The sequence below is a fragment of the Chiloscyllium punctatum genome, chromosome 5 (genome assembly GCF_047496795.1).
Source record: "Chiloscyllium punctatum isolate Juve2018m chromosome 5, sChiPun1.3, whole genome shotgun sequence".
NCBI lineage: Eukaryota > Metazoa > Chordata > Chondrichthyes > Orectolobiformes > Hemiscylliidae > Chiloscyllium > Chiloscyllium punctatum.
In genome coordinates this window covers 80,531,947-80,555,904 of record NC_092743.1, presented here as the reverse complement: position 1 = coordinate 80,555,904, position 23,958 = coordinate 80,531,947, and the positions used below count along the sequence as shown (strand labels likewise).

Here is a 23,958-nt window from a genome sequence, read left to right as displayed (position 1 = left end):
GAGGAGTAATTTTAAATGTTCATCGAGCCACCTATTTCCCACAGTACACCACGGCATAGACCACCCTTCATCGGCACTATGCCTCGCTGTGCACCTTGGGAACAGTGGATTGGGGGAAAGATGTGAGCGCGGGGGGTGTTAATGACGCATGCGTACTGCCGTAGGGGCGCTCGCGTGTTGCTGTCGCGAGGTTGTTGATCGATTGTATTTGGCGCCATTTCCAGCGCGAGAGGGACGGGGGAAATTTGTCTTTGAACCTGCGACGAAGTGCACGGTTGGGGAGGGGACAAACCTGAAGACCATTGTGCAACATTTCACATGTACCTCAGCAAGTTTATTTTTCTAGTCTGATTGTGCTTTAGGATAGGTTTGCTCCCAGTTCAGAGGATCAGGTTCTTCGATCGTTGTAGGTGGCAGGGTCAGTTTATGAGGTGTGTTCACCTCGGCTGCTGCAAGATTGGACCGAAATTATTTAAGCTTCACGTTATTTTTTGACTGGCCATATTAAAACAAAAAAAAATCATTTGGAAAACGAGCTGGGGAGTTATGCCGTTTTCTTCCTCTCGTTTTCTTATCCCAGGACAGGATTTGTGCCTCAGACAACATCCCACAACAACAAAATCAGACTTTCCTGATCATAATGCTTTTTGTGCGTTATTGTGTGTTTGTGTTATTGTGTCCCAGCAGTTCTCAAATGTACTTGACAAAATTGTGTGATTTTAGAGGCTTTGGTCGGTGTAATGCAGGATTTTTCTTTTCTAACTTGCTTTTTAAATCCAGATTGTGATTTACTAAAGACATGATTTGATTTGATGCAGGTAATGAAAATCTAGCTACTTTTTTGAAGCCTTTACAAACATGCTGGAGGATATGTTGAACCTGCTTTTGTCAACTAGCATAATTTGATTTGATTTATTATTGCTGTATGTACCTAGGTACAGTGAAAAGTTTTCTTTTGCATGCACTACATGCAGATCATAACAAAGATCATGATAGAACAGTGAGGAAGACAAAGTTACAGCTGCAAAGTAGGTGCACAAAAGCAATATCAGCATTAGATTTGAAATTTCAGGGGTCTATCCAGAAGTCTAATAACAGTAGGGAAGAAGCTGTTCTTGAACATGTTGGTATCTATGTTTAACTTTTTGTACCTTCTGCCAGACCGAAGAGGTTGGAAGAGATTATAACTGAGGTGGGACAGGTCTTGGTCTTTCCAAGGCAACAAAAAGTGTAATTGGAGTTGATGGAAGGAAGGTTGGCTTGCCTGATGGAATGGGCTGTGTTCACAGCTCTGTGTAGGTTGGGCAGGGCAGTTGCCACACCAAGCTGTGATGCATCCAGTTAGAATGTTTTCTGTGGTGCATCTGTAAAAGTTGGTGAGAATTCTTATGGAAATGCCAAATTTCCTTAGCCTCCTGAGGAAGAAGAAGCTTTGTGCTTTCTTGACCATCACATCAACAAGGATGGTCCAGGCCAGATAGTTGGTGATCGCACCTAGGAACTTGACATTATCGACCATCTCCACCTCTGTTCTCTTGATGTAGGTAGGGACATGCCCTCCTTGCTTCCTGAAGTCAATAATCAATTGTTTAGTTTTGTTGACATTGAAGAAGAGATTGTTATCTTTAGACCATGCCACCAAGCCCTCTATCTCTTTCCTATGTTCTATCTCCTCTTTGTTTGATATCTGACCTTTAACATTGGTATTATCAGCAAAATTGTAGATGGAAATTGGATGGAATTTAGCCAGTTATGAGTGTACAGGGAGTACAGTAAGGGGCTGAGTACACATCTGTGTGAGATGCCAATGTTGAGTATTGTTGTGAAGGAGGTGCTGTTGTCTATGTTTACTTATTACGATTTGTGAGTCAGGAAGTCAAGTATCCAATTGCAGGGGAAAAGCAGTGACCTAGGTCTCGAAGTTTGGAGTTTAGTTTCGTTGGGATTATAGTGTTGAAAGTGGAGCTGTAGAAACCTGACTTAGGTATCATTATCGTCCAGATGTTCTAGGATGAGTATGGTAAAAACAATGACTGCAGCTGTTGGAAACCAGATTTTGGATTAGTGGTGCTGGAAGAGCACAGCAGTTCAGGCAGCATCCGAGGAGCAGCAAAATCGAGATTTTGGGCAAAAGCCCTTCATCAGGAATAATGGGACTAGGGAGATGCTGTCTGCTGTGGACCTGTTGCACAATATGGCTATAAATACTGGAAGACCACCCCTATGCAATTTTGTAAACAATTAAATTTCTAACCTTTAGGAGATAACTGGGTTCAGTATTTGTGTTAAGACATGAGTGAGTGATCTTGAATAAAAGTCGTAAATTTTCCAGCAAAAGGAACCTACCAATGTAAAGGGTTTTGCCTGTCTGGTAGTACACCAGACTTCAGCTAGGGTCTTGGATTGTGTAAATAACAAGTTAGAAAGAGCAAGTACTCATTCTGGGTTGTTTCTGGATATGAGTGGGCCATGTTTTGGAATCAAGTCAAGCCAGATTAATTAGACCCTGATCTGCCGTGGAGCTAATGTTACACTTTTGAGAAACTTGACAGACAGTCAATTGCACAGACACTCTTTAGACCTTTCTCCTTTGACTAGGGCACATTGCCTGGGAATCTCAGAAAGGGTGTATGTTTCCATTTTTGACGACTTCATACTTCTGAAGCTCATCTTGATATCTTGTACATTAAAATGAACCCATATCAGTGTAGGTCGTGCAGTAATTTAACAACTTTATTAATATTTATCTTCTATAGTTTTTTGCAGATACAGATCGCATTCAGTACCTAAAAAGATGAAGGAAAATTGTAGTTTTCAGTCTTTGTTCTTCATTAGTCTTCCTGACCTTCGGAAATTGTGTGGCATAACAGTAAAATTGAACTGTGATGATGCTGATGCAAGAAGTTTACAGATTTTAACATGCAGGTACTATAAATCACTCATTAGAAAAATAAAGTATATCCTTCTATCACTACTTAATGCTCCTTTCCAGTCATGTACATGTCTATTTTTGTGCTAACAATAGGCTGAAATTCATGTCGAATAGATTTAGGTGCAGATGGATATTAAATTCAGAGAAGGATAAAATGGATCACCCACTTAACAATTCTGGCTTAAAGTGGTTACAAATGTTTCATCCCTGTCGTTTGCACTCGTGTGCTCTGCATTCCCATCATTGAAGATATGAGTATTTGTGAAACCTGCTCCTCTTAGTTCTTTAATTGTCCACTGTCATTCATAGCAGGACTGCAGACCTTCATTCTGATCCCTTGGCTGTGGGCTTGCTTAGTACTATCTGTTGCATGTTGCTTCTATTGTTTGGCTTGCACTAGAAGCAACATGCTGTTGTGGTTCTGTTCCCCGAGCTGGAAATTTGTGTTGCAGACGTTTCGTCCCATCTAGGTGACATCCTCAGTGCTTGGGAGCCTCTTGTGAAGCGCTTCTGTGTTGTTTCCTTCGGCATTTATAGTGGTTTGTCTCTGCCGCTTCCAGTTGTCAGTTCCAGCTGTCTGCTGCAGTGGTCGGTATATTGGGTCCAGGTCGATGTGTTTGTTGATAGAATCTGTGGATGAGTGCCATGCCACACACACAGACCAAGTCCTGAACTATGAAAGCAACCACCCTAACATACACAAAAGAAGTTGCATCAAGACACTGGTCAAAAGGGCCACAACACACTGCAGCACACCAGAACTGCAAAAAGAGGAAGAAGAACACCTCTACAATGTATTTGCCAAAAGCAGATACTCCCGCAATTTCATCAACAGATGCCTAAGGGAAAGACAATGGAATGAGGACATGCCGCAACCCAAAGGACTAGCCACGTTACCATACATCAAGGACATTTCTGAACTGACAGCCAGACTACTACGACCACTAAAACTCATAACAGCACACAAACCAACAGCCACTCTCAGACAACAACTCACCAGGACAAAGGACCAGATACCCAGCATGAGCAAGACCAATGTGGTGTACAAAATCCCAAGCAAGGACTGCACAAAACACTACATCGGACAAACAGGAAGACAGCTAATGATCTGTATCCATGAACACCAACTAGCCACGAAACGACACGACCAGCTATCCTTAGTAGCCACACATGCAGATGACAAGCAACATGAGTTAGACTGGGACAACACCACTATTATAGGACAAGCCAAACAGAGAACACCAGGGAATTCCTAGAAGCATGGCACTCATCCACAGATTCTATCAACAAACACATCGACCTGGACCCAAAATACCGGCCAGTGCAGCAGACAGCTGGAAATGACACCCGGAAGCGGCAGAGACAAACCACTATAAATGCCGGAGGAAACAACACAAGCGCCTCACAGGAGGCTCCCAAGCACTGAGGATGTCGCCTAGACAGGGGACGAAACGTCTGCAACACAAATTCCCAGCTCGGCGAACAGAACCACAACAACGAGCACCCGAGCTAAAAGTCTTCTCACAAACTTAGCAACATGCAACAGATAGTACTAAGTAAGTGTCTTTTTATGTGTGCCTGTGCTGCTCCTGACATGCTCTTTGTCACTTCTGATTTAAATTCATGATAATGTAAGGGATATGCTGCGTCACAAGGCTATAAATTATTTTTTAAAATTTCTGCTGTGGTTGATGCTCCACAACATCTCGTGGATGCTAACATTTGGGCTGCTAAATCTGTTCCTCATCTATCACAATTAGCAAGGTTTTAGTGATGGACACAATGGCTAGTATCTCCATATTGAAGACTTGACTTTGTGTACAGCGGTAACTCAACCAGTGCTGTCATGCACAGAGGTATCTGCAACAGCTCTGATGACAAAATCTTTTGACAGATCTGGCAGATTGTCCTTCAGGGCATAATCAGTAGTGGTGCTACTGAGCCATTCTTGATGATGGACATTGAAGTCCCCCACCCAGAATACATTCTGTGCCCTTGCTTCCTTCACTGTGCCCTTCAATTGGTATTCACTTATTGTTACTGTGTTTGTAGATGACAGGTAGTGCTGAGCAGGCAGAGATACTGCAGAAGAATTTGGGCAAGTTAGCAGTGTGGGCAAAGAAGTGACAGATGGAACAGAATGTGGGAAAGTGTGATGTTATGCACTTTGGTAGGAGGAATAGAAGCATAGGTTATTTTCTAAATGAAGAAATGCTTCAGAAATTTGAAGCACAAAGGGACTTGGGAGTCCTAGTTCAGGATTCTCGTAAGATTAACATCAGGTTCAGTTAGCAGTCAGAAAGGCAAATGCATTGTTCACCTCATTTCGAGAAGGCTATAATGCAAGAGCAGAAATGTTCTGCTGAGGCTGTATAAAGCTCCTGTCAGATTGCATTTGGAATATTGTGCACAGTTTTGGGTTCCATACTTAAAAAGGATGTGCTGGCATTGGAGGGGGTTTATAAGAATGATGCTGAGAATAAAGGTCTTGTTCTCTGAGGAATGGTTGCAGACTCTTGGTCTGTACTTGATTGAGTTTAGAAGGACAAGTGGGTATCTAATTGAAACTTGTACACTATGATATGTCTGGATAGAGTGGACGTGGAGAAGATGGTTCTACTATTAGGAAAACCTGAGAGAACAACCTCAAAGTAAAGGATTGACCCTTTAGAATTGAGGCGAGGAATTTCTTCAGCTAGGGAGTGGTGAATCTGTGAAACGGATTGTCGCAGAAAGCTATAGAGGCAAAGTCGTTGAGTGTATTTAAAACAGACAGGTTCTCAATTAGAAAGGAGACCAAAGGTTGCAGGGAGAAAGCGGAATAGGGCTAAGAAAGCTCAGCCATGACCAAATAGCAGAGCAGACTCAGTGGGCTAAATGGCCTAATTCTGTTCCTGTATCTTATGGTCAAATTGTAGGAGTACTGGTGCATCAGCTGAGATGGGGTTGGTACATAATAACTAGCAGGAGGTTTCCTTGTCCACAGTTAACCTGATGCCTTGAAATTTCATGGGTCAATGTTGAGAGCTCTTAGGACTGCCCACTCCTGACTGTATACTTATTACACAACATGCCCAGGGATGTTGGCAGTATAATCTGTGATGTTGTCTATAATGTATGATTCTGTGACAACGACTTTCAAGCTGTGCTTGACTAGTCCATGAAACAGCTGTCCAGATTTAGGCACTCAACCCAGATATTAGAAAGGAGGGCTTTGTGAGGTTGAAAAGGCTGAGTTTGCTGTTGTTTCCCATACCTGGGTTAACGCTGGTTATCCATCTGGTTTCATTCTTTCTTTTTAAGACCTTTTAGCAAGATACAACTAGCTGGTTAGGCCATTTCAGAGAGTCATCCACATTTTGGGGAGTATGCAATCGCATGAAGGCAGGACCAGGCAGTTTTTCTGTTCCTAATGGTCATTTGTGAACTAAGCAATTATGAAAACTTTTTCAAAAAAATTCAATTTCTGCCATCTCCCATGACTGGATGAGAACCCAGACCCTCAAAGCATTACCTTTACTTTTGGATTACTGGTTGACTAACAATGTCACCATACCATTTCCTCCCAATGTAATTTCAACTCAGGATTTTTGCCTAGCTCTCCTCTCAAATTATGAAATAGTGCTTTTAGTTTTTTTCTGATATTATTCTGATTCTGAGAGCCACATCAGCCTTACGCACACCATCCTGATGCTATCCCCTCCAATCCGCTCCCATTCTCGTTTACACTCACATCTGATAAATTCACTGCCAGATATAAATGGGAGGTTACTCTGGCAATAGATCACAAAGGTTTCGTAAGAAAATTTGTCTGCTATGGTGTTGGGACAGATAAATATGGGCATTTTACACTTCTTAGTTTGGCTGAGATTGGGAAAATGCACGTGCATTTAAAGTGTAACAGCCATGTCTAAATTTTGTTTTAAAGGTTTCCATGACTTTGTACACAGTTCCCAGTTTATGTTGCAATTTCATACAGATCATTTAAAGTAAATTACATTGTGAATCACTATTATTGTTAGAGACGGTAGAGAGTAGCTGACAGCACAAAGTACACAATTGGACACCCCATAAAGCGCATAAGTGCAAAACACACAAGTTATGGTGTAACAGAAGAATGATGAGGAATAGACATTTTTCTAGCAGAAATATTAAAGAATTTCACATGGGAAAGGGTCCAATTATACTGTGTTAAGGAGCCTGATGCTTGGGGGAAGAAACTGTTGCACAGTCTGGCCATGAGACATGGTATGCTCCTGTATCTGCCAGATGACAGAAAGGAGAAGAGTTTGAGTGAGAGGTGTGTGGGTCTTCTACAATGCTCTTAGCCTTTCGGATGCAGCATGCAGTATAAATGACTGTAATGGAGGGAAGAGAGACACCAGTGATCTTCTCAGCTGTCCTCACTATGCCGTTGTAGGGTCTTACAATCCGAGAAGGTGCAATTCCTGAACCAGGCAGTGATGCAAGAGCTCAGGGTACTCTCAATGAACCCTTTGTTGAATGTGGTGAGGATTGGGGGGGGAAGTGGGCTTTCCTCAGCCTGCACAGAAAGTAAAGACGCTGCTGGACTTTTTTAGCTATGGAGCTGGTTTTGAGGGTCCAGGTGAGATTCTCTGCCAGGTGTATGCCAAGAAATTTGGTGCTCTTCACGATCTCCATGGGGGAGCTGTTGATGTACAGCGGAAAGTGGTTGCTCCGTGCTGTCCTGAGGTCAACAACCGTGTCTTTCATCTTGACAATTTTCAGAGACAGATTGTTGGCTCTGCACCAGTCTGTTAGCCATACTTTGGATGTTTTACAAATGGAAAACTCTGGTAGTCTTTTGACAGGAGGACTCTAAAATGCAAGAACATCACTTGTATTGTAATTGGATAACAGTATAATTCTTTTAACTTAACAGTTTCTGTTAAATAGTGACTGGATACCCAGAAAATTAAGTTCCTTTTTATCATCACAGGGAACTGCTATTTCTATATCCAGAAGTCCTTGCTGCTCCAGGAGAATATAAAGAAATTCTCACAATAATGTCAGTAAGTATAAGTTTTGGTATGCTATTGTACGTTAATTCTTAAGGATTGCAGACGAGTACTTAATGCAACAGACATGTTTTAAGAAACTATAGAAGCATAATTAAAATCCCTTTTGTATTTCTTAGTTGAACATACCTCCACCTGTCACTCAGGCAGTGTGTCCTACCATTTATTGCATGAAAAATTATTTTCATCATTTTATTTTTGCTACCTTTACTAACTATTTCAAATTGGTATCCTCTCATTCTGGATCCTTTCATGAGTTGTGAACATTTTCTCCAATTTACTGTGTCCAGATTCCTCATGATTTTGAATTTTTCAATCAGATTTCCTTTCCACATTCTTTTCTCCAAAGAAAACACTATCATCTTTTCGAATCTGTCTTCGTAAACGAAATTCCTCATGCCTGGAACCATTATCGTAAGGTAAAAACAATGACTGCAGATGCTGGAAACCAGAGTTTAGATTAGGGTGGTGCTGGAAAAGCACAGCAGGTCAGGCAGCATCCGAGGAGTAGTAAAATCGACATTTCGGGAAAAAGCCCTCTGAACACTTCAACCCCAGAGCATCAATGTGGACTTCAACAGTTTCCTCATTTTCCCCTTCCCCCACCTCACCCCAGTTCCAAACTTCCAGCTCAGCACTGTCTCCATGACTTGTCCTACCTGCCTATCTTCTTTTCCACCTATCCACCCCACCCTCCCCCTGATCTATCACCTTTATCCCCTCCCCCACTCACCTATTGTACTCTATGCTACTTTCTCCCCACCCTCCTCTCATTTATCTCTTCACCCTTTAGGCTCTCTGCCTGTATTCCTGATGAAGGGCTTTTGCCCGAAACGTCGATTTTACTACTCCTCGGATGCTGCCTGACCTGCTGTGCTTTTCCAGCACCACCCTAATCTAAACCATTATCGTAAGCCTGTTCTGCAGTGTCTACACCCTCAACTCCAACTACAGCCTATATCTACAACTGCAACTGAGGTCAAACTAGTATCTTCGATCAGTTCACCATACAGATCTTGCTCTTGTATTCCCCAGGACACCACCCAACCTGTCTACACGAGCTTGCACCTGTCTGTCTCCCCACAGCACCACAGCCTGACATATGCCTTGTCCTTTGTGGTCATATGTTGTATCTGTGGGATCATGTTCAAATAAGGACCAAACTCTTTGATTGGCGAAAGTAGCCTCTTTGTTCAGCAATCATGGCACAAGTTCGAGGAAGCCATAGAATCCCGAAATACCGTTCTTACAAGAGCCACTGTGTACACAGTTCTTACATACCATTACTGTAGTGTTACATTTTTCATCTCTATTACACAAAGGTTTGAAGGGCTTCTGTTTTAGGAGACAGGAGATGGATTAAAAGTGGTACTAATTGCTGGCTGCTACATCTGATGGGATGTCTGACAGTCTGCTTGAATAATTAGAGGTGTTAGATCTTTTGTCTTTTAGTAAATGTTAGTAAAAGTACTAAGTCTGTATGGTCTAAATAAGTTAGAAATCATAATAAAAGAACATTAAACTGATTACTGCAGCTGTGTGGTGAGATTTATGTATTATTGCCGGTATGAGATTCATTTATACAAGCGTTGTTTTGTCAGTTAGTTTCTTAAAGGGATAATGGCACAGTAATAGGATATTTAACAGGTAATGTTGCGTGGGGACTAGATGGGGATGGTATTGTTCTGTATGCTGAGGTAAACACTGCTTGTAGCAAGGGCTGATAAGGTGTGGAAATGCAGTGATTGGTTTGAAAGCGTTTTTAAATTTGGGTACTACAGAACTGCAGTTTTATGAATGAATGAAAGAAATGGTGTTATAGTAAATAACAGGTTAGTAAAGGGTTATGAATGAATGAAAGGGGATTCATGAATATAGTGAGCTGGTGACTGAGTTAATAAAATAGCCGATAACGCAACACCTCTCAATCCCAGTTGAAGCCAGAGTGTTACTGGCATTGGACAGATACCCACGCCATATGACCCCCATTCCCATCTGCGCTTTACCTACCTACAAATCCAATTGTCTCTCCTTCCTCTATCCCCCTTATTTATCAGTCCGCAGCCCCTAATTCCCACAAAAGGGTCAAGGAAAAGTAAAGGGCCTCTTTGTATTCTGGTAAACAATCATCCTCAAGATCATTAAAACTTATATGCAGGTAATTATCTCATGCTGTCAATGAAACCCTGCTGCATACAATTTGGCTTCTGCATTTTATACTTCACAGTGATAACTCCATTTCAAAAGTAATTGTTTTTTCAAATGCTTCATGTCTTGCCTTACCCTATCCCCATCATCTCCTCCAGCCCTACAACCTATTTTGCACTTCTGCCTTTTGAGCATGATCTGATCTCTGGAATTGAATCATCAAACTGCTTTTTAGATTTTAAATACTGTTTCTCTTAAATCTACCTATTTTCCCCAGCATATAATCTCTCATGGTAATGTAGACTTGTGTTATGTGGTGTCAATCTTTTTTTCCAATACTTTGAAGTTCTATAATTTTTGCCAACTGAACTGATTTATCTCAAGCTATAGTTAATCACATCAGATAAAACCTGGAACCTTACAAAAAGAGATGGAGGATCTTAGAGTCATAGAGATGTACAGCATGGAAACAGACCCTTCGGTCCAATCCGTCCATGTTGACCAGATATCCCAACCCAATCTAGTCCCACCTGCCAGCACCCGGCCCATATCCCTCCAAACCCTTCCTATTCATATACCCATCCAAATGCCTTTTTAAATGTTGCAATTGTACCAGCCTCCACCACTTCCTCTGGCAGCTCATTCCATACACGTACCACCCTCTGTGTGAAGAAGTTGTCCCTTAGGTCTCTTTTATATCTTTCCCCTCTCACCCTAAACCTATGCCCTCTAGTTCTGGACTCCCCGACCCCAAGGAAAAGACTTTGTCTATTTATCCTTTCCATGCCCATCATAATTTTGTAAACCTCTATAAGGTTTTCCCTCTGCCACTGACGCTCCAGGGAAAACAGCCCCAGCTGTTCAGCCTGTCCCTACAGCTCAAATCCTCCAGCCCTGGCAACATCCTTGTAAATCTTTTCTGTACCCTTTCAAGTTTTACAACCAATAGGAAGGAGAGCAGAATTGCAAGCAATATTCCAACAGTGGCCTAACCAATGTCCTGTACAGCCACAACATAACCTCCCAACTCCAGTACTCAGTACTCTGACCAATAAAGGAAAGCATACCAAACGCCTTCTCCACCATCCTATCTACCTGCGACTCCACTTTCAAGGAGCTATGAACCTGCAATCCAAGGTCTCTTTGTTCAGCAACACTCCCTAGGACCTTACCATTAAGTGTAGAAGTCCTGCTAAGATTTGCTTTCCCAAAATGCAACAACTTCATTTATCTGGATTAAACTCCATCTGCCACTTCTCAGCCTTTTGGCGCACCTGATCAAGATCAGATCAGGCGGCACGGTGGCTCAGTGGTTAGCACTGCTGTCTCACTGCACCAGCTTCCCAGGTTCAATTCCAGCCTTGGGTAACTGTCTGTGTGGAGTTTGCGCATTCTCCCCATGTCTGCATGGGTTTCCTCCGGCTGGTCCGGTTTCCTACCACAGTCCAAAGATGTGCAGGTCAGATGAATTGGCTATGTTAAATTGTCCATAGTGTTTGGTGCATCAGTCAGAGGGAAATGGGTCTGGGTGGGTTACTCTTTGGAGGGTCGGTGTGGACTTGTTGGGCCGAAGGGCCTGTTTCCACACTGTAGAGAATCTAATCTAATCTAATACTGTTATAATCTGAGGTAACCTTCTTCGCTGTCCACTACTCCTCCAATTTTGGTGACATCTGCAAACTTACTAACTATACCTTTTATGCTCGCATCCCAATCGTTTATATGAATGACGAAAAGTAGAGGACCCAGCACCGATCCTTTTGGCAATCCACTGGTCACAGGCCTCCAGTCTGAAAAACAACCCTCCACCACCACCCTCTGTCTTCTACCTTTGAGCCAGTTCTGTATCCAAATGGCTAGTTCTCCCTGTATTCCGTGAGATCTAACCTTGCTAACCAGTCTCCCATTGAGAACCTTGTTGAAAGCCTGACTGAAGTCCATATAGATCACATCTACTGCTCTGCCCTCACCAATCCTCTTTGTTACTTCTTCAAAAAAACTCAATCAAGTTGTGAGATGTGACTTCCCACACACAAAGCCATGTTGCCTATTCCTAATTGGTCCGTGCCAATCAAAATACATGTACATCCTGTCCTTCAGGACTCCTTCCAACAACTTGCCCACCACCGAGGTCAGGCTCACTGGTCTATAGTTCCTTGGCTTGTCCTTACCACCCTTCTTAAACAGTGGCACCACGGTAGCCAATCTCCAGTTTTCTGGCACCTCACCTGTGACTGTCGATGAAACAAATCCGGTTTCCTCCCACAGTCCGAAGATGTGCAGGTCAGGTGAATTGGCTATGCTAAATTGCCCGTAGTGTTAGGTAAGGGGTAGATGGAGGGGTATGGGTGGGTTGCGCTTCGGCGGGGCGGTGTGGACTTGTTGGGCCGAAGGGTCTGTTTCCACACTAAGTAATCTAATCTAATCTAAATATATCTCAGCATGAGGCCCAGCAATCACTTCTCTAGCTTCCCACAGAGTTCTAGGGTACATCTGATCGGGTCCTGGGGATTTATCTACAATTATGCATTTCAAGTTATCCAGCACTTCTTCCTCTGGAATATAGACATTTTTCAAAATGTCACCATCTATTTCCCTACATTCTATATCTTACATTCCATCTTTTCCACAGTAAATAATGATGCAAAATACTAATTTAGTATCTCCCCCCATTTTCTGTGGCTCCACACAAAAGCAACTTTACTGAGCTTTGAGGGGCCCTATTCTCTCCCTAGTTACCCTTTTGTCCTTACTGTATTTGTAAAAACCCTTTGGAGTCTCCTTAACTTTTATTTGCCAAAGCTTTCTCATGTCCCCTTTTTTGCCCTCCTTGTTTCCCTCTTAAGTATACTCTTACTTCCTTTATACTCTTCTAAGGATTCACTCGATCTATCCTGTCTATACCTGACATATGCTTCCTTTGTTTTCTTAACCAAACCCTTAACTTCTTTAGTCATCCAGCATTCCCTACACCTACCAGCCTTTCCTTTCACCCTAACAGGAACATACTTTCTCTGGTATCTCATTATCTCATTTCTGAAGGCTTCCCATTTTCCAGCCGTCCGTTTACTTGCAAACATCTGCCCCCAATCAGCTTTTGAAAGTTCTTGCCTAATACCGTCAAAATTGGCCTTTCTCCAATTTAGAACTTCCAACTTTTAGATCTGGTCTATCCTTTTCCAACACTATTTTAAATCTAAGAGAACTATGGTTGCTGGCTGCAAAGTGCTCCCCCATTGACACCTCAGTCATTTGCCCTGCCTTATTTCCCAAGAGTCGGTCAGGTTTTGCACCTTCTCTAGTGGATACATCCACATACTGAATCAGAAAATTTTCTTGTGCACACTTAACAAATTCCTCTCTATCTAAACCCTTAACACTATGGCAGTCCCAGTCTATGTTTGGAAAGTTAAAAATCCTCTACCATAACCGCCCTATATTCTTACAGATAGCTGAGATCTCTTTACAAGTGTGTTTCTTAATTTCCCTCTGACTATTAGAGGTCTATAATACAATCCCAATAAGGTGGTCATCCCTTTCTTATTTCTGTTTCACCTAAATAACTTCCCTGGATGTATTTCCGGAAATATCCTCCCTCAGTACAGCTGTAATGCTATCCCTTATCAAAAATGCCACTCCCCCTCTTCTGTTGCCTCCCTTTCTATCCTTCCTGTAGCATTTGTATCTTGGAACATTAAGCTGCCAGTTCTGCCCATCCCAGAGCCAGGTTTCTGTAATTGCTATGATAACCCAGTCCCATGTTCCTAACTATGTCCTGAGTTTATCTGCCCGTTACATTGAAATAAATGTGGTTTAATTTATTAGTCCTGTCTGCCCTGATTGTTTGACTTGCTCTGTTCTCAACTGTACCAGTCTCAGATTGGTCTCTTTCCTCACTATCTCCCTGGGTTCCACACCCCCACCTTACTAGTTTAATTCCTCCTGAGCAGCTCTAACAAATCTCCCTGCCAGTATATTAGTCCCCTTCCAATTTAGGTGCAATCCATCCTTCTTGTACAAGTCACATCTACCCCAAAAGAGATTCCAGTGATCCAAAAATGTGAATTCTTCTCAGGCTAATATCAGAAGCTCAATAAATTTGTTGTGACTGATGTAATTAAATTATTTAGGAAAAGAAAGCCACAAATTATCGATCTTCATCTAGCATTACATATGATGGAAATAAGCCTCAATGTTCACAAAACTGTTTGACAGATGATTAAGTTGGAGACTGGGAATATGAAGCAATGATAATTAGCATTTGAATGGAAAGCAGTTAACATTAGAAAACAGAAAGTAGTGGTAAATTTAACTCATCCTAGATTACTTACAGTGTGGAAACAGGCCCTTCGGCCCAACAAGTCCACACGACCCGCTGAAGTGCAACCCACCCATACCCCTACACCTAACACTATTGGCAACTTAGCATGGCCATTTCACCTGACCAGCACGTCTTTGGACTGTGGGAGGAAACCGGAGCACCTGGAGGAAACCCAAGCAGACATGGGGAGAATGTGCAAACTCCACACAGTCCGTCGCCTGAGGCGGGAATTGAACCCGGGTCTCTGGCGCTGTGAGGCAGCAGCGTTAACCACTGCCACCGTGCCTATTCTATTAGTAATGGGATCTATGTAGTATCACCATTATTTTCATTTGATATAAGTTATCTTGATGATAATACCTTTAGGAGTTCAGTTATGCTGGGAAAGATATCAACAACAATATCTTTTGATATCATATTCATGGTCAAACACTTCTAACAATTACTAATTTGCCATTAATCTTGATCCGCAGTACCTCTCTGCTCAATGTGATCAATGCTGAGCTGACTAGATTGCAGCCTTGGCTGATGTTGGCAGGCTTCCAGATGCATATTTAACTTTAGTTGTAGCCACTTTCGGGCAGAGTCCCATTTTTAAACTATACTTTTGGTATTTGGCTTTGAACTTCAATAAATATAACACAGTAACCAGTATTTCAGTAAATAAGTGAAAAAGTTGCATTTTAGAAAATGTGCGGGTGAAGATCCTAACATAATGCTAAAGACACAAATACGAAGCATGTTGAAAGGCACTTAACTAACATGTGCCTATGTCAGGGAAGTTGAGAAAGGGAAAATCTAATTCATCTAAATATTTATTTGACATCCATAACCTACATAGTTCCATGCAAGTTCTGCTCATCAGCCAGAGGAAGTGATGGAGGCTGGTACAATTGCAACATATAAAAAGCATTTAGATGGGTATATGAATAGGAAGGGTTTGGAGGGATATGGGCCAGGTGCTGGCAGGTGGGACTAGATTAGGTTGGGATATCTGATTTGCATGAACGGGTTGGACGGAAGGGTCTGTTTCCATGCTGTAAATTTCTATGACTCTATAACACTGATACCACAGAAACAATGTCTACCCACAGTTTGTGAAAGGTGGGTTTGTTTTTCAGATACCCTTTTATAAGATGGGAAACATTCAAGCATATGTTCAAAAACAGGGAGGAACGGTAAGTTGCTGAACAGAACAAATATTATTGGTGAAATATCAGATTTTTAACAATATGGTATGTGTACTTGTCAGTTTACTGATAGAGTTTGAGAAGTTTTGGATGTGTCTAGAGAATTTATTCTCAGATTTAAATGCACATGTTTTAAGTTCTTTAGTAGCTGTCAAAAGTTGCATATGCTTTCGTGAAGTGCTTTCTTAGTATGTTTCTTGTGTTTCCCTGTCTTATTTTGCTTATTTTTTAAGCTGAGCACTTTAAATCAATTACCTTATCTCTCTTTCTTTCTGTTCAAGACTTGATAATATTCCTCCTGATTATACTGAGGAATCTGAGCACTGGATTGTTCCGTTGACTTAAAAAGTACAATAGCAAGATTAGATCACAACTTCAGTGTAAAAATCCCACATATAGCCCATGATTTCACATTGAGGGAATTTATTTCAAGTAGATAGGAATTTAAAATAAGCATGCAATGTATATTGTGGACAAGTGAAGTGCAAAGAGACTTGGGAGTTCTAGTCCAGGATTCTCCCAAGGTAAACTTGAGGTTGAATCAGTAGTTAGGAAGGCAAATGCAATGTTGGCATTTATTTTGAGAGGACTTGAATATAAGTGATGTACTTCTGAGGCTCTATAAGGCTCTGTTCAATATTTTTAGAGTATTGTGTGCAGATTTGGGCCCCATATCTCAGGAAGAATGTATTGGCCCTGGAAGTTCAGAGGAGGTTCACAAGAATGGTCCCAGGAATGAAAAGCTTACATATGAGGAATGTTTAAGGACTCTAGGTCTATAGTCCATGGAATTTAGAGGGACAAGGAGAGATTCAATTGAAACTGAAAAGTCTAGACAGAGTGAATGTTGAGAAGATATTTCCATTGGTAAGAGAGACTAGGGCACAACCTTACAGTAAAGGGAAGATCTTTTAGAACCGATAAGAAGAAACTTCTCCAGCTACAGAATTCACTGTTACAGAAGGCTATGGAGGCCAGGTCATTGAGCATATTTAAGATGGAAATAGATAGATTCTTGATTGTCAAGGGCATCAAAGTTTATGGGGAGAAAGCAGGAAAATGGGTTTGAGAAACTTATTATCCACGATTGAATGGCATAACAGAATTGATGGGCAGAATGACCTAATTTCTGCTCCTGTGTCTTAGGTCTTAAGTATCAATACAGGTGAATGTTGGAAAATTAAGACATTTTTCTTACAACTATAGTATTTACCAGCCAGGTGGTACTTGCCCTTTGTTTTATTTCTCAGTGTGCCATATTCCCCAAATACTTATTATATTAAGAGTCTCAAGTACATTTGAGATTATTTATGTGTATTTGATCATAGTTATTAGGTTCATCAGTAGGTCTTAAGTTCTGTTGCTTTGCACCTATCTTTCACCAGTCATACATTTACATGTCACACAAAGGACACATACACCCTGTGTTTACAACAAGTGCTGAGTAACGTTAAGCTTGCTTTGTAGTTGTGGATGTTCTATTTCAGAGAACATAGAAAAATACAGCGCAATACAGACCTTTGGCCCTCGATGTTGTGCCGATCTAAGCCCCACCTAACCTACACTAACCCACTATCCTCCATATGCCTATCCAATGCCCGTTTAAATTCCCATAAAGAGGGAAAGTCCACCACTGCTACTGGCAGGGCATTCCATGAACTCACGACTCGCTGAGTAAAGAATCTACCCCTAACATCTGTCCTATACCTACCACCCCTTAATTTAAAGCTATGCCCCCTCGTAATAGCTGACTCCATACGTGGAAAAAGGTTGTCATGGTCAACCCTTTCTAAACCCCTAATCATCTTGTACACCTCTATCAAGTCACCCCTAAACCTTCTTTTCTCCAATGAAAACAGCCTCAGCCTTTCCTCATATGATCTTCCTACCATTCCAGGCAACATCCTGGTAAACCTCTTCTGCACCCGTTCCAGTGCCTCCATATCCTTCCTATAGTATGGCGACCAAACCACACACAATACTCCAGATGCGGCCGCACCAGAGTCTTATACAACTGCAACATGACCTCAGGACTCCGGAACTCAATTCCTCGACCAATAAAAGCCAGTACGCCATATGCCGCCTTCACCGCAGTATTTACCTGGGTGGCAACTTTCAGAGATCTGTGTACATGGACACCAAGATCCCTCTGCTCATCCACGCTACCAAGTATCCGACCATTAGCCCAGTACCCCATCTTTTTATTACTCATACCAAAGTGAATCACCTCACACTTACCCACATTGAACTCCATTTGCCACCTTTCTGCCCAGCACTGCAGCTTATCTATATCCCGCTGTAACCTGACACATCCTTCCTCACTGTCAACAACTCCACCGACTTTAGTATCATCCGCAAACTTGCTCACCCAACCTTCTAGCCCCTCCTCCAGGTCATTTATAAAAATGAAAAACAGCATTGGTCCCAAAACAGATCCTTGCGGAACACCGCTAGTAACTGCACTCCAAGATGAACCTTTACCATCAACTACTACCCTCTGTTCTTCCAGCCAGCCAATTCCTAATCCGAACCTCCAACTCACCCTCAATGCCGTACCTCCATATTTTATGCAATAGCCTACCATGGAGAACCTTATCAAACGCCTTACTAAAATCCATGTACACCGCATCTACCGGTTTACCCTCGTCCACCTCCTTAGTCACCTTCTCAAAGAATTCAATAAGGTTTGTGAGGCACGATCTGCCCTCACAAAACCATGCTGACTATCCTTGATCACATTATTCCTATCCAGATGTTCATAAATCCTATCCCTTACAATTCTCTCTAAGACTTTGCCCACAACAGAAGTGAGGCTCACCGGCCTATAGTTACTAGGGTTATCCCGACTCCCCTTCTTGAACACGGGAACCACATTTGCTATCCTCCAGTCTTCTGGCACTATTCCTGTAGACAACAAGGACATAAAAATCAAGGCCAATGGCTCTGCAATCTCCTCCCTTGCTTCCCAGAGAATACTAGGATAAATACCATCGGGCCCAGGGGACTTATCTATTTTCACCCTTTCCAGAATTTCCAACACCTCTTCCCTACATACCTCAAAGCCGTTCATTCTAATTAATTGTGACTCAGTATTCACATCGGCAACAATGTCCTGTTCCTGAGTGAATACTGACGAAAAGTATTCATTCAGTGCCTCCCCAATCTCTTCAGCCTCCACACGCAACTTCCCACTACTATCCTTGACTGGACCTATTCCTACCCTAGTCATTCTTTTATTCCTGACATACCTATAGAAAGCCTTTGGGTTTTCCCTAATCCTACCAACTAAGGACTTTTCATGTCCCCACCTTGCTGCTCTTAGCTCTCTCTTCAGATCCTTCCTGGCTCCTTATAACTCTCAATCGCCCCAGTTGAACCTTCACGCCTCATCTTTACATCGGCCGCCCTCTTCCCTTTAACAAGGGATTCCAATTCCTTATTAAACCACGCCTCCCTCACATGACCCTTTCCTCATATACAGATATACACTGCCAGCATTGTTCCTTATTAGTCATGATTGAGTTGAACTTCATTTCAGAAATGTAAGTAAATAGAATTGAATTGTTTTATAACATCAACATTGATGGGAGTTATTGGTCTTTCAGGAGTCTTAAATATAATTTTCTTTCAAACTGAGTGTTTTAAATAATTAATTTTTGCTAATTAGTGTAGGATTTCAATATTAGAGACCCAATGTTATTGATATGCATTATCAAGTCTGACATAATGAGAGTTTAATATATAGATACCTTTTTCTTCAGATGAAAAGTCCATTGTAATATTTCACAAAAGTAATAATGTGCTTGAATACATTTGGTAAATCATCAGTAATTCTGCTTTTATGCATTTTGTGTGTCTTTATGAACTTTCTCCCACTAGGATTTGGGTTGAAATTCATTTTAAGTTGAACAAGTAGACCTCAGAGTGAAAATTGTTGTATTCATCATTGTAAATTAGGTTTGAATCAAGTTCTAGCTGAAATTAGAGTATTCTTTATAAAGGTGATTGAAATGAGAGTAATGTGAAATGATGCAATATAAACTAATCTGAAATGAGATTGACAGGAAATAAAAATGATCTTGGTCATTAAACATAAACTGCACTGAAAATATTAAAATTGTCCTGTGATTCAGCAAGACTACCTGAGAATTATGAACTGGAAGATCACATTTTTAATTCAGTAGTTTTCATTGTGCTACTTTAATCTGATGCAGTAATCATGGTTTAGATTAGATTAGATTACTTACAGTGTGGAAACAGGCCCTTCGGCCCAACAAGTCCACACCGCCCCGCCGAAGCATAACCCACCCATACCCCTACATCTACATCTACATCTACCCCTTACCTAACACTACGGGCAATTTAGCATGGCCAATTCACCTGGCCGGCACATCTTTGGACTGTGGGAGGAAACCGGAGCACCCGGGGAGAACGTGCAAACTCCACACAGTCAGTCGCCTGAGGCAGGAATTGAACCCGGGTCTCCGGCACTGTGAGGCAGCAGTGCTAACCACTGTGCCACCGTGCCGCCCACAGTATTGTAGTTGACTTTAATTGAGCAAAATTAGATAAAAAGTGCTGAAGGTTACATTTTATGTGAACAATAGGTTAAGATAGTAATGAACTAGGCTGCAGAACACTCAGTGAACAGTTTACTCATGTTCAGTCTCAAGGCTCCCATATGATACTTTACAGATCTGGACTTTCTCCTCTGGGTCTTTCCTAACATCCAATCTAAACCTCATTTGTTCAGTCCTGTATTAACACTGATCCAACTCCCTGTTCTTTTTTTGAGGAGATTCTGAATTTTTAAAAATTTTATTAGACCGTAGTTTTTATAAACAATTAACATTAACAACTATATATAGATAAACAGCCATTTACAAGGGAGAGGCATGACAAAGCCAAACCCCACCGTTCAACCAGTTTTCAGGGAAATGAGGACAAACCTCAAATCCCAGCTCTCTGTTTTTATTACACTTTTTTATTACCCCCACACTACCACCTAACTGTGGTAGTGCTCATTTATTCCCCTGCACCCATGTTGTGTGTGTGCAGGTCTGAGACACAGTGAAAGACACAAGGTCAGCTCCCTGTTCTTTTTCTTTTTTCCTTCTAATGCACTGGCTGTGGGCCAGCCAGTCCCAGAATCAATCCCCCTTCTCTTGAAACAATCAAGAGGAGAGTCCCTGCACACTGGTCCAGCTCCCTCAGAGGTAGCTTTTGGAATGAACAGAGTCTCTGACATTCTTTTTTTTTCTTCTTCTTTTACCCCCCACACTACCTGTGGTAGTGCTCAATTATTCCCCCGCACCCATGTGTGTGAGACACAGTGAAAGGCACAAGCTGAGCTCCCTGTTCTTATCATCTTATGCTCTCTGATTGAACCAGATTAACAGCACCAATTAGTGAATTCATATTCTGAGGTTCACCTGGCTGACCTCATTATAATCACTACATTTACCACCATTGGCTTCCCATCTTGTTATATTACAATGGATCAGTGTGCTGCAATCAAGCCCTGCTAGTCCCTGAGTCATTACAAGTTAAAGGTTTTACAACAGTGAAAAATCCACAAGTTACCTTTCTTTCTTGACAATATTTGTTATTTATTGCAAACAACTAGTTTCTAATTATGATAAACAATTGTAATCATCAACACATAAGACTACGATTTAAAAGTATAACACACTTCTTGAACTTTTCCTCTACACACCTGTGCAGACAGACAAAATAAAACATGTGTATTGAGGGCAGATAAAGACTGGGAAGGTAGTCCAGTGGACTCTTTTTTTTTCTTTCTCTCTCTCTCTCTCTCTCTCTCTCTCTCTGTCTTTCTCTCTCTCTTTCTTTGATGCTTCTTCATCTTCCCTTTTTGGAAATTTTCACTTGTTTTCAGGAGGCGATCTCTAATTATTTAAAAAGTCACAGCGGCAGAAATTGAGAGGAGAGCAACTTGCTATCTTTAGGCTTCAGATGATATTTCACTGCAGAGCAAAAGCAGTTCCTTCCCTTCTGGAGGTCTGATGAATTCTCCCTAAATCATTTCTATTCACAAGCTGTTTAAGTACCTCTGAGCCAATCACACATATTTGTCAGCAGACAGGAGAACTTTGTCATTGATAACTGGTTGCTAATACAATAGACAATAGGTGCAGGAGTAGGCCATTCTGCCCTTCGAGCCAGCACCACCATTCATTATGATCATGGCTGAACATCCTCAATCTAAAGAACAATCAGCTACTTATAGCCAGCCTAAATTCGTGCACTGTTCCCAGTTCATCTGTAACTCGGCTTTTCAACCAACTGTTGTATAAACAGTATTTAGAATGAGTGTCTGATTACTTGCATTTACATAGTGCAGCAATCCTTCAACGATACTTTGCTTTCTAAATAGTCCTTTTCCCATTTCATTTCACAACCAAAAATACTGAAAAATAAAACAGTACAGTCTTTACAATCTCTCAACCCTCCAGTTCCAATCCTTCCATTGTCTGACCATACCCCATCCTCTGACCTAAATTCTCTCTCTGTCTAAATCTTTCACTGAACTTTTGTCTCACCTTCTTTAGTCGGTCTTTCTTTCTGCCACTTTAGTTTTACTCTCTGGAATTCTACCCTCCAGGCTCTTTGCCTATTTTTCTGTCTCCTTATTGTTTTTCAGAAACTCCTCAAATCCAAACTCTGAAACCCAATTTTTACTCAATTGTTCCTAATCTTTTCCTGGCTTTGCGTGTTTTTCACGTGTCTATCCATGAAACTCCCTTAAGATTTTTTTTACATGTCAGAGAACCTATGCAGGTACACGTTTTGTTGATTGGGCAAAGTACTGAGACTTATTCAACACCCTTGGAAACATACCTCTGCATTCGGTCAAGTGCCTGCAGGACAAGAATAAAAGGACGAAAACGTAGTGAGAACAATGTTTTTAAAACTAACCAATTTAATTAACTTCTCAAATCTTAATTGCCTTAAACTTCAAGTGCATTCAACACTTTGTGATGAATTGTGATTTGCATTTGACAACTTTGACAGCAGTTTCTGTGAGATGATTATTATTGTTTCTTAATGATGACAGATGGATATTCCACAACGAGTGATTCCCACTGACCTGCAAATGTGCCTTTCCTATAGCCTGATAGCAAAGCTTGCTCCCAATTGGAACAAAGTAGGGCACTTATTGATTCACGGTAATTATCAAGAAATTAAATTATTTGGTACATTTGTTTACTCTTCATATTGAATTTGTTGAACTGGAAGTGATTTGAAGAACTAACCTGAATGAACAATTATGATAAATTTCTTGAAAAAATATAGTTGTTTTGATCAGCTTATTAAGAGTAATTTGATTTGTCACACTGACATGTGATATCGTGAATTAGAATTAGGTTTATTGTCATATAGCCAAGTATAGGAATACATGAATACAGTAAAAGTGTACAAATCCGCCATTTTCAACACCATCTTAGGTACAAAGAAACCCAGGTACAAAATCTAGATATAACTTAAAAAAAATAAAAAAACTATGATTTAAAAAATTAGACTTCAAAGTTGATTTAAAATATAGCATGTGCACTGTTATTCTTCCAACTTGTATCAAATAGACAAAAATTCCTTATTTATATACAGTAGCGCCTCGATTTACGAACTTAATCCGTTCCGGGACCCGGTTCGCGAACCAAAAAGTTCGCAAACTGAATCAATTTTTTCCATTGCTCGGATAGCGTAAGAATGCTTGGACGTAGCAACGAACGCTGTTTACAGCGCACACGCCAAAGACGACCTGAATGAGATCACGCGGGGCCCGAGAGCTTTTGCGTTCAACAAGCTTTGCGTAGCAAAGCAGAACAATGAAACCACGTGGTCCCACATGGGCTTTTTGCGTTCGTACCTTCGTTCATACCTTGAACTTGGTACGTGCGTTGAAGCAAAATTTTACATACAATCCTGTTCGTAAGCCGATTTGTTCGTGAACGAGGTCGTTCGTATGTCGAGGTGCTACTGTATATTATTCTCTTATAGATGGCAGTCATCCTGATGTTTTTATTTTGCCTTAAAGGCAATTATTACTTGGTTTTGTTGGTAAAGAACATTGAACTACATGGTTCAAAATTCTTTTAAAAGCCTGCAGTTAATGTTTAGACATGAGTAACTCAAAAATTAATGGAGTTCAACCTTCTGGTTGTGTTCAGGAGTTTATTTTTCCACCTTTTAAATGTGCATCAATGACAAAGGCAGTGTGTTTCTATCAGTGAAGTGAATGTAAGAAGGGAAAAAAGCTGTTCAGTTTGCCATATTAGTTATACTCAGCTCAGATTCGGAGACAGA

The 23,958-nt window shown here is 41.2% G+C and overlaps 1 protein-coding gene across 1 annotated transcript in view; it reads left to right on the top strand.

Moving 5' to 3' along the window:
* The first annotated feature begins 217 nt into the window (after window positions 1–217).
* Window positions 218–23,958, top strand: part of c5h18orf63 (chromosome 5 C18orf63 homolog) — a 78,621-nt gene continuing 54,880 nt past the window's right edge. The window contains exons 1-5 of the mRNA XM_072570641.1: window positions 218–320; window positions 2,757–2,925; window positions 7,893–7,965; window positions 15,562–15,618; window positions 22,709–22,820. Of these exons, the coding sequence (XP_072426742.1) occupies window positions 2,795–2,925; window positions 7,893–7,965; window positions 15,562–15,618; window positions 22,709–22,820 (373 nt within the window). The 5' untranslated portion in view covers window positions 218–320; window positions 2,757–2,794. The remainder of the gene's footprint in view (window positions 321–2,756; window positions 2,926–7,892; window positions 7,966–15,561; window positions 15,619–22,708; window positions 22,821–23,958) is intronic.